The sequence below is a fragment of the Calypte anna genome, chromosome 2 (genome assembly GCF_003957555.1).
Source record: "Calypte anna isolate BGI_N300 chromosome 2, bCalAnn1_v1.p, whole genome shotgun sequence".
NCBI classification, from domain to species: Eukaryota; Metazoa; Chordata; class Aves; order Apodiformes; family Trochilidae; genus Calypte; species Calypte anna.
The window spans coordinates 105,537,203-105,549,062 of NC_044245.1; the positions used below are offsets into that span (position 1 = coordinate 105,537,203).

The window sequence follows — 11,860 nt, forward strand, 5'->3', positions numbered from 1 at the left end:
CTACATTTGAAAGGACTTGTAGGAATGTTGCAGTGAAATCTGAGGAAGAATGCATAGCTGAATAGCATTCTCCATTATATAGACCTGACAGCTTCATGAGGCTTCTTTGTAGGCTGCAGATAGCATCATAAATATACGTTTGTTTTTAGCTGCATGAGAAGCAGCCTGGAATTGAGATCTAAGTCTTTCAGATGTTGGCTTGATCTACCCTAGTGGTCTATAAGGTCAAAAAAGAAAACAAAGCAAGTACCCAAAACCCCAACCACCTAGTACAACCAAGTTTATATTAAAAAATAATCATATGAGTATTGAGTAATGTAGTATTTTACTATTGTGAATGTGGGATTGCTTCTATCAGATTGAGGCTTGTTAGAATAGACAGCATCAGTAGGCTGGCTTGTCACCAAATATCAACTTTTTTTCCTTTTTCTCTGGTCTAAATTAAGCATTTATTTTTACAAGAAAAACTGTCACAATTCTGATAAGGTCTCTTCCTTCCCCCTTGCTGCTGGGAGAGACCCAGTAAAGTGTTTGGGCACTCCACAATGTGTTAATGGCATTTTAACCTTTTTAACTCCTGTCACAGAAACCTGTTCTGTGTTTTATGGCTGGGAATCTGTCGTAGGGAGTGCAGTAAATATCACAGACCTGAGTGTGACCACAGGTGACAGAGCTGGGGGTTGAACTTGGATGCTTTTGCTCTGATTTGCTGGTTGCTCTTGCCATTCTCCAACAGTGTCTCTGATGCACACAGCTGGAATTATTTAGACTTTGAAGATGTCATTGAAAACTGTCCCGTGCTTTGCAATGACACTTTGCTCTCCTAAGATCTTAGCTGTGGGACTGGGTCATGTTAATGCTACACCAGAAACTAAAAAGAGAAATCTTTGTTTGCCTTTTTAACATTTGACTGAACACTTTGCTCTCTTAAAGTGCTCCTCTCAAGAGTTTAAAATTTTGAAATTGATTGTTGTGAAGCCATTGAAATTGAGAAAGGAGGGTGTACTCTGCTGGGAACACCTCTGAGCCTGACCCACGGTGTCTGCTGAGCCCTTTGAGCAACTTTTGTCTTGTCAGTCCCCACGATACAAATGTGTTTGGATGTTCTGAGCACCTTGGAGATTAGGAATAAGGTGGTGGTGGCTGCTCAGGTAAAGGAAGACTTTTCTGGTGAGCTGTGGCTCTGTATCACCTTCACTCCTGCCTTTTCAGAGTTAGCATTTAATTCTTGGTCCAGCCACTGGAGAGAGCTCTAGAAATCTTAGAGATGGGTTTCAGGAGGAACCTCCCAGACCAAACGCACAGTAGGTGTGGGACTATTGCAGGAGCTCTGCGATGTCTTCTGCTGCCAAGAACAGTGAGAGTAAATTATCTCTGTCAGGTGTATATAAAAGGTTCTGAGGATCAAGAAGGGGTGACAGAATGTTGCTTTGGCAAAGTTGCTGATTTGACTTGACTCTGAGGACAGGTTTAAAGCAGGACTGCTGCCACTGGGGCCTCAAGGAGCTTGTTTTAAGCTGGGTACTGCAAAGAGTGGCTTCCAGTGGTACAGAGCCCTGTTGCCAGAGTACCTTACCTGGTTTATGGTGGTTTATGGATAGCATCTGTCAGCTGAAGCTGTTGCTGCTGGCTGTAGCATATCCAGATCAGCTGGTGGTATCTGTACTGGTACTCGCCCCTCCTGGAGTGCCTGTATCTGTGTCCTTTCCCTTTTGGAAGGAAAGCAGGGTACTGGGGGTGTAAGTGAAAGGCAGGAATCTCAGGATATGGGTGACTTCTTCCAGCCACCCCTGTGGAGAAGGGGAGTGTTCCCAGTTAAGAAAAAAAAATACATAAATAGGAGAAGAAGTAAAGAAAAAAAGAAGAATTTGCTAATTAAGGCACCAATAATTAGATATTGCAGGAGAGGGGGTGCAAGCTTGTTGCAGCACCCTTTTCTTAAAATTTGTTCTGCGGGGGTGCATTTTGGATTAATTTATCCTCATACTTGTCCGTGGCCTGGTTGAAAAGCAGCACTTTTCACTCAAATTCACAGAATGATAAGAGAGATTATCTAGTCTAACCGTCCTGCTCACAAGAAGGTGCTCACAAAGGTGATTTAGCCTAGGCTAAAGAATTTTGTAATGAAGAATCTCCTAAAATAGCAAGGACTGCCCAACAGGGGGGAACAAAATAGAGATGTCTAGGAGCAAAGGATTGACTGGAATTATGTGAATGAACCAGGGTATTTAAGGTCTCAAAGGCAGTGTGGGGAAGTTTCTGTGCAGGAAGACATATGAGGTGTAAAGGAGAGGACTGCTGCCTGGTGCCTAGGAAGAGACAAGACTGATGTCTACCCGACAGGAATGTGCTCAAGAAGAGGCTCTCTCAAGAAGCAACCAGCAGAGGATCCTCCCCTAAAGTGTGCCTTTTTTCAGCTGTAGAGCTCAGACTTGGGCAGTTCTTGAGTAAGATCTTGGACATTAACAGTTACAGGATCAGGCTCCTTTTGGTGAGCATGGCATCTTAACCTGAAGTGGTTTTACTTTTGGTTCCCTAAATGTTTTATTGCAAGAAGACAAGTAGTAAGTACATCACTCTCCACTGCTTTGGTCCAAAGTCCAAAACAAAACAATGGAAGACCAGTGCTTTGATGTAGCTGCAGGGGCCAGTGGTTGGTGCTCATACCCAGGTAAACCTAGCTCGGAGTGAGTTCCCTGACACTGTCCCAGTCTGGACTGGAATGACCTAAGATGACTGTTGGTTTCTTCAATTTTAAGCCATTGTGCACTTTGAGAGAAAGACCTTTTCTTTTAACTTGAATGTGGTAACAGCTGTTTGTTTAGGTATGTTCAGTAACTACTCAAAGAGCCCTTGGCCCTTGGGATGCTGGACTCAGTACCTCTGATAAGCTGGTATGATTCTACATGAAAGTTAGAAGTATTAACTTACTGTCTTAGCAAACAAGAGTCCAGAATAAGCTTTGGCTTTGGATGCAGTATTACAGACATCACTTTGTGTCTCTGTAATGGGCACAATGGTTAGGAATTCAGGAATAAAGAAATCCATCACTATGTCTCAAATGCAGGCAGCTTGGCACTTCTGCCCTGCACCTTGCAGCTCCAACAGCTTCCAAAGCAGGCTTGGGGTTTTCTGCTGCCTGCCTCTCTTTTTTTAAGGGGGTGAACAGTTTTGAAGTGGCTTTGTTTGGTGTCTTTTTCAAGGTAAGACTTCTAGTCTAATGACTATTTAGAGAGAAAATGCTTTCACCTCCATAAAGTTTTGGTTTCTTTATTTTTTAAATATAAAGGACATAGCTGTTGGGTTACTGAAAGCCCTTGGGGTCTGTTTCATTTATAACATTGCCTCAGGCCTTCTGCTGCATCCTGTTGGATTGACCTCCTTTTCAACCCGTGCTGGCAGCTGCATTGCAGAGCTATCTTTTCCCTGGATCCTTCAGGGTTGTCATATGACAAACTTGAACTGTGACCCTTTTGTCTCCTACCAGGACAGCAGTGCCCTCCCTGCACGATGTGGCCAGCAGTCTTCCCCACACACACATTTGTTCCAAGCCATTTAACAAACTGAAAGTTTCAGATGATGACATTTCATAGTGTTTAATAGTATTGACTGTAAAGCAAATGAAATGATGCTGAATACCCTGCATGCAGCTAGTAAGAAATACAGCTTCCATTTCTACAATATGCCTTGGGTTTCCTGTGGTTAGTGTGTGCTTTCTGGTGAATATGTGGGGTTGGTTTTTTTTTTAGTAAATTTCAATGCTTCCCCCTTAACAACAGTAGCACTCATTGCTATAGATGGTCCAGCACTGGTATTTGTTTCTAATGTATGGGGGTTTTAACCAGATTTCTCTAAGCAAAGTGGGCAAAGTCATTTTGCTGAAGTCTTGCAGAGAGTGTTAGGGTAAGAATTTATATAGTTAACTCAGCATCCAAGCAACACCATCTCCAAGTGGTGTTGATGCTGGCAGGCATTGCCTTGCTGAAGTTACAGAGACTGAGCACTCGTATTTGTACAAATTGCATTCATTACTGAGAACCCTCCAGTAGTGATAAGAGACTGGCTGTGTAGCATAGATTGGCTCCAAGATAAGTAGCCAGTCTATTGTGCAGCTTATGGTAATCTTCCTCCTCCCTGCCTCTAATAATAAATCTTGGGGCATTTTGGAATGCGTGGGGGTTGCTCATTCCAGTAGCCTGAATGTATAACTACTAAACATCATCATCTCCTACCAATTGTGCTTTCATAACCAAGCAAGGCAGCCAACTGAGATGGATAGGCTCGGGTACAGTGTTATGAACATGCGGATAATTTGACTTCTTGTTTGTTGCTCCCTTAAAAGGACAATTCAAAGGTGATGCCCAGGGTAAGAATTTCTCCTGGCTGTGTTTCAAGGCTAGAGCCCACTTGCAGTCATGGTTTGCTTCAAGTAGAGATGGGAAAAACTGGAGCCTGCGTGTTGGCAAGTGGAGTAAGAGCCTTGCACAACCTAGGTTCTGCACAGGGACCATGGTAGTACCTTCTTACTTAGCTGGTTTATGTAGTGCAAGTGTTTATGTAGTATGACATCAGTGAAATGACAGTTATTTATCTCACTGTAATGATACAGTTTTTTAAAAAGAATTTTTTACTGAGGGTTTTTTCATCGCTTTGACTGAAACAAACCGTTAACCGGCAAGTGCTGGCTTTGTCTTTGAAGTATGCAATGTGCAAGGACTTCTGGATTAATGGTTTTCCAACACGTAAAGCTGAACATAAGCAAGCTGATTTTATGCAAGTAGGCAGTATAATCCAGCCAATTTGGTTAAAAGCTTGTATTTACATGGAATTCTAATGTGGGTTTTTTTTTTCTCTCTTCCCCATTTAGGATTTGAAAGGCAATGGAATTGCTCCTGGATCATCAGGTTTTTGCCTTACGAAACAGTTGCTCTGTCCAAGAATAACCCGTGTCTGTCTCAGGGACTTGATATTCTGCATGGAACAAGAGAGGGAGATGAAGCATTCTCTAACCTTGTACCGTGCTCTGCTGAAGTGATTAGAGTTTTACATTTCAAATTGCTGTCTACTGCCAAAGAAAACACTGAAGCATTGTTGCACTGTCTTGAAATTCCGGTTTCTGGAATATGATCCGTTGTAAGGATAACTCTTGTTTACAGATAAACATTTTTATTAAATACCTAACTTAGCACCTGTAGGGTTTTTAATAATACTTGGCTTAAATCAGTCTGTAAACCAGTACAAACACTGAGATGCACACAGGAGCACCTGACAACCTGCTTGCACTTAACTGTCTTGCAGGCTCCGAGGGCTTGATACGTGTCCCTAGTTTATGTATGTCACTTGCTTCACTACTCCAGAGTCTGCAACATCTGTTCTACATGTAGTGCCTTCTTCTAATCCAACCTTATCTAGGGAATCAAATAAGACTTTAAAGGCACTGCATAGCATGGCAACAGTATTTAACCATGAACCAGCAGTAAGTCAACATGCTAATGTATTACCTATCTGACTCAGCATCTTCTTCAGTTTTTCTGGGTTTAGAATTACTACTTTGTGGAGAGCAAAGGAGCAAGCAAAAGGAATGAGGGGTTCTTTCTCACCCCCACCTTGCCTCATCTACAATCTCCCTTTCCTCTGAGAAAGGGACTGAGGGAAGGTGAACAAACTGGTCATTCTTGTGAAGTACATCAGGCAGTCTATTTCGGGCATACTTTGATGTTCAGGGAAAATGTGGAGTTACTGAACTTGAATACAAGGCGAGAAAGAACCTAGAAGGGACAGGTAAAAAGAAGAAACAGTTTTATCTTTCTGTAGATAGAGAAAATAGTATTGAACTTGGACACAGATATAGAAAGAAATGAAGAAAAGCAACCTGAGCTGACTGTAAAAAAGGGAAAACTTGAAGCACGGTGAAACTTTGCAGCTGGAAACTCCCATAAGGAGAAAAGCAGTGTTTGCAAAGCACAAGTTTCACCGCTTTATTTAGAATATTGATTTAATACCTTAACACGGTATAACAGGGAAAATTCCCAAATAGAAAGTACTTAAGACAATTGCCTGGTTTCCATTCAGTGGGGAGGAGGACTCTGGGTTATTAAGACTGCTAGAATAGATTCAAAGATTTTTCTGCTTGCTGTTAAAGACTGCTGTGCGATGGCAGGAAAAAACCCCGGGTCACCCTTCTCCCAGCCTCCAAACAAACATTTTGCCTCCCATGACACAGTGCTGTGTAGCATGGCTGTTTCTTGAGACTGGTGGGAAAGGCACTGACTGTATTGAGTGGCTTTCTGCTGAAACTTTTCTTTTAAGGAACAAGCTTCCTGCAGTTACTTGGCATGCTCCTTCAGAATTTGAAGCGATGTTTCAAATGCCTTCAAGTGTCAGAACCACTGCAGATTGTTACTAAATATACTAAGTTTTGGATTGGTTTTGGTTTGGTTTTTTTTTTTTTTGTTGGAACAGTAGTAAACAAATTAGTAAATGAATGCTGTAAAGTATTTATATATGTATATATAGCAGATATATATATATATAAGAAAAGCAGTACTTTGACTAAGCTATAGTTTGCAGTATGTTGATGGCATCGGGCAAAATCGTTTTGTATAATTGAATGCATAGCTTTACTTTTTATGTAAAGTGCAGCATTTTCCATATTTGTGTACTGTATCTTATTGATCAGATGTTTAAAATTATTTTAAATACTGCATTAAAGCAATTATTTTATTAAAAATAATAAATCAGTAGCTGTTTCCTAATGTGCAAAATTCAGCGTCTGAAGCTGTCATCACCATGACTAATGGCATGGCTCTGAGAGTGAGCCCCAGCTATCTGCCCATCGCAGGAATTGGCTCAGTTGCCCCACATGACTTTTTAATGATAAACATCTAAATTTTAAGTTTTTTAAACAGAGCAAAGAATTACTTGAAGGGGAGAGAGAAAAAGCAGCTTCTCATTTGTCTGATTTTTTTCCCCCAGTCAGTCAGCAGAGAGGCTGGGTTTTGGGAGGTTTTGGTTTGTTGGTTTTTTTAACAGGTAGGGCACATGTTAATCTGGGAAGTAACACAGGAACTGTCTCGCTTCAGCAGTGGGCAATGGAAGCATTGTCCTAAATTATTTTTAAAGCAACTCACAATTAATTAAGTGCAGGTTGGAGAACACAAATGAGCATCTGCATCTTGACCTGCCTCTTCCTCTTCTTAAAGCGATGCAATACTTAAAATGAAAGATGATTCAAGTGTTCTTATGGTGTGCCTATGATGCAGATTGCATGCTTTCACTGCTGCTATAGCAAATTGTCTCTTTCACCAGTAGTTCTTCCCTGTGTTCCACCTCTTTCTTCTTGCCAATAAACTGAACATGAGCTGAACATGAGCTGAACATAGCTGAACATGAGCCAGCAGTGTGCCCAGGTGGCCAAGAAAGCCAATGGCATCCTGGCCTGTATCCGGAACAGCATTGCCAGCAGGTCCAAGGAAGTGATTCTGCCCCTGTACTCAGCCCTCGTGAGGCCACACCTTGAGTACTGTGTCCAGTTCTGGGCCCCCCAGTTCAGGAAGGATATCGAGGTCCTGGAGCAGGTCCAAAGGAGGGCAACCAGGCTGGTGAAGGGACTCGAGCATAGACCCTACGAGGAGAGGCTGAGAGAACTGGGGTTGTTCAGCCTAAAGAAGAGGCGGCTCAGGGGAGACCTCATCGCTCTCTACAACTACCTGAAAGGAGGGTGTAGCCAGGTGGGGGTTGGGCTCTTTTACCAAACGACTTTCAACAAGACAAGAGGGCATGGACTTAAGTTGTGCCAGGGGAGGTTTAGGTTAGATATTAGAAAGAATTTCTTTACGGAAAGAGTGATCCGTCATTGGAATGGGCTGCCCACTGAAGTGGTGGATTCTCCATCCCTGGAGATATTTAAAAAGAGACTGGATGTGGCACTCAGTGCCATGGTCTAGCAACCGCAACGGTGGTTCAAGGGTTGGACTCGATGATCTCTGAGGTCCCTTCCAACCCAGCCAATTCTATGATTCTATGAAACACACTGGCCCCCAAATTTTTATTCTCTAAGGAGCAGCAGATATTTTCAGAAATGTTTTTCAGAGAGGAGCAGACAAGGGCTAAGTGCACAGGCTAAAATTACTTGTCTCCCTCCCAAGGGTTCAGCCTCCCTCTCATTCAAGTTCAGCTCTGTTTCCAAGAAGAACAAATGTCCTCTGAAGTGGCATTTATGAGATGCTTGGGCTTTGCTCAGTCACACCAGGAGTTAAAGGAGAGATGACCAGGGGTTTTCCCCAACCTGCTTTTCCCCAACCTTGCTGCACTTTATGGGAATACTTAAATCCCAGACACACAAGGTGATGAGGACAATCCTTGCCATCTGGCTCTCTTGCCTCTTAGTTCTCAGCTTGCTCAAGTTCAAGCTGAGGGACTTAGCAGCAGAGCCATCCATGCCACCAGTGCTTGTGAGGCATCTAAAGCTTCTTCCAGGCACTTCTTGCTGATGGCCTTGCTAGCCTAGTGGCTGTTTCTGATGCATGGAGCTGTCTGGGCAACTCTCCCTGCCATTCAAGTATTCAGCCTTTAGAGAAAACTATATACAGCTGTGGGGGGAAAGCTGTTGTTTGTTGGTTCTTGAGTACTACTATCTTAGCAGCAGGGTATGCAAAGTTTTGTACATTATGTGGTGACAGAAGGGGCCCTGTACTCCTCCAGCTGCTGCTTTTTCCCCTTATTGCCATTTTCAAGTTTTACCACTGAATCCAGCCCTTTGCACTACCTTTGACTCCAGCTTTTCCCTCCTCCCCCTGGGAAGGACTAGCTGGAGTGCACTAGCATACCCCACAGCTTTGTTTGAGGTTTAATGAGGAAGGTAGTGGGGGCCATGAGACATTGCTAGATGATTCCTCAAAGCCATTGCACTCTTGGACACTTTGACATGAGTAGCTTAGGGCTACTGTTTGCATCAAGTTGTTATAGGCCTGCTCTCTTGTAGGCACCTGTGTCCTGCCATGTGAGTGCTTGGCAAAAAATGCCCTCAGCTGTTCTCCAGGTTTATCTCTGCTCTGTTCTTTGGTTTCCTTTTCATTTGTAATCACTGGGGTGAAGAAGGAGAGACTAAGGCAAACAAGGATGTGCTGAAAGGGCAGACAGTCCAAGTGATTGGACTTGATGAAATGGGCTTGCTCCCAGCAGCTTTTTAAATGAGGGCTGCTGGGTTTCTGAGGCCAAGTGCAGCACACACCACTTCTCTCTGCACGTAGCACACGTGATGTCTGCACATCCTCCAAGAGATGGATCAAACCATTGTTATCCGAAGTCCCATGGCTGCAGCCTGCAGATAACTCTTCTGGAGATAACTGCGATCTGCAGTGAAGACTGAAATGCTTTGATGAGTGCAAAATTAAGTACCGTGACTGAAGAATGTAGCACACTGGATTTCTCTATTTTTTCATTTTGGCACTGGGCTTGTTGCCACATCTCAGTGGTGTGTCCTACCCTCATGTAGTAGGAAGGCTACCTGTCTGCAGTCTGCAGTGCCAATGTTCCACTTGGTGCAGACCTCTTGGAAGCTGGGTGAGCACCCCTTCTGGGTTTGTAATACTTCAAAGGAATAGGCAACAAGCCTGGTCTTTTCCTTCTAGATATATCAGTCCTTGTCCCTACCACCTCTTCTTTCCTCTTCTACTGTAGGCATGAACTGGTCACTCATTGCTTGCTCTCTGTAGCTACTCTGACATGTTAGCTGCTAACTTTGGTGCTGAGTCCCTCCTCAGGGGCCCCTGCTTCACAGTTCACAAGCTGCCTCCAGGCAAGGGTTTTTGCTCTGAAGAAGGGAGGATCTCCATCCTGGACTTGAAAGTTGAAGGGCTCTTCTGAAGTGGAAGGAGGTGGTGATGCAGTTCAGCTTTCATCAGCCCAAAGGCTGCAATATTCAGTGCAGGGAGCAGATCCTTGCAGGAAGTGTGTGTTTCATGGTGGCCAAGACTTCTACCATTAACTCCTACCTTTGTCAAGGGTTTTTACAAGGTCTCTGCAGAAGTAGGTACTGCACACCTTCTAATGTGTGTTTCCCTAGCAAAATTGTTTCTTCAGAGCCACATAAAATTCCTGCCAGAGACCCTATTGGAGCCAGTGATCCATTCTCTTCCCAAAACCCCATCTCACAGCCTACAGCTCTTCCACATTATCTCCTCTCCAACCTCTTTCTGTCTCTGGTAGGAAAGGGTATAGCTGTCGTGTGATTCCACTAGACATTGGGTGGTATCAGGAGCTGTGCTGAAGCCCTCAGGGGTGACCAGTATGTGTTTCCCCAGAGCTCTGACCATCAGTAGTGTCACTAAAAGACAGCTGCCCCTGGGGATGTGCCCTGCCAGGAGGGATCAAAGGTGTTGGGGGGTTGCTCTTCTGCATTAATACTGCTAAGGCTAAAAAGTTGTCTGCTCTCAGCAGCTTGGCGATGCACGCTCCTGCTCCACAGGCTTTCCTTGAAGAACTGCAGTTATTGGTAAACAATTACTCTCTCTACCAGATCACAAAGAACAGTATTTTCAAATATATTTGGAATGAAAAATTATCTGACAGATCATCTGTATCTGGTTTTGAGAGTTAATTTATAATTATGTGTAGTTCCCCAAGCTTCTTGAGATATTTGCACTTGCACTTTGAAGTGTTTAGCGTGACGGGTTTTATTATTTACAGTTATTTGAAGGTGTTTCTTATTTCTGTCCTTAGAAGCTGGAAGGGAGGAGGGAGAGCATTTTTTTCCAAGTAATTATATATGAATATACATGTACTCTTTGTGTCTAAGGATAGCTAAGTAACTTTTAAAAAGAAATACCCTACTACTTGTAAGGGCTGAGTTATAAGAGCTCCCAGGTGTGAAACTCCAGCAACAAGGAGAGAGGGAGGCAAATTCTTGAAGAGGTTGCAAGTTTTAATATGTTAAAATCCTTTGATACCTTTGTGCAAAATTGGTCAGAGAATAAAGACTCCCTTGAGGAGCTGATCAGCAGGACTTCTCAAGAAGGGAGGGTAGAAAAGGGAGAAGTCATTTAGAGGATTGAAGACAGAGCTTGCTCTAGGACCCTCAGTGATACCTTTATGTGTGTTCTGGCAGAGGTTTTCATTTACAGAAAAGAGCCTTTCCAGAGAAAAAGTCAAACCTCTCAAAGTAGATGCATATGTGTATGCAGGCTATGTATTTAACAAAGCAGACATGGAGGAAGAAATCCTTAAATAGTTGCCTTCTGTTCAACGCAGTTTTCATTCTTCACATCTCTTAAAATTTGGAGAAACCCTCTGTAGTGATCTCATCTCCAAATCTCTGAAGGAGTGGCAGTCAGGATTATTGCCAGCTGGAGCCCAGTGCTGTGGTCCAGCCACAGAGATGAAGCACAGCAGGTTGGGGAGACACACGCTGTCCATAGGAGTTGGTGGCCCGCCTGGGGCTGCAAGAGGAGGCTGGAACGTGCAGAAGATGTGTAGGTAGAGCAGATGCCAGAAACTGTATGTATAGCATGGGCTATTCAAAATCTCAGGCATGAAACTGTTTTCCTCTACTGATGTAGAGGTCTCCACCATCAACTCCAACTTCCTATGGTATTGGAGATTCGGATTCCCTTTTCCCCAAGGGAGGACAGCTTGGTTGGAGACGTTTACCTTTTTCTGAATCCCAGTGCAGCCCTTATAAGCACCTGCCTCGTGTTGACCTGGCATGGTAATCAGGATTGTGCTACCTCTTTTCAAGACCAGGGCTGTAATTTTCTGCACCCTGCCTTCCACCTGCTGAATCATTAGCCCTTTGCAGCAAGGCTGTCAGGTGCTGCAAACTCAAAAAGGCCTCATCTCACAAAGCTCTCCGAATCTTTGC

At 43.6% G+C, this 11,860-nt stretch overlaps 1 protein-coding gene across 1 annotated transcript in view; it reads left to right on the top strand.

The window, feature by feature from the left end:
* The window catches only part of TAF4B (TATA-box binding protein associated factor 4b), a 73,722-nt gene extending 68,687 nt beyond the window's left edge, over positions 1-5,035 (top strand). The window contains exon 16 of the mRNA XM_030444680.1: positions 4,868-5,035. Within this exon, the coding sequence (XP_030300540.1) occupies positions 4,868-5,035 (168 nt within the window). The remainder of the gene's footprint in view (positions 1-4,867) is intronic.
* The last annotated feature ends 6,825 nt before the right edge of the window (positions 5,036-11,860 follow it).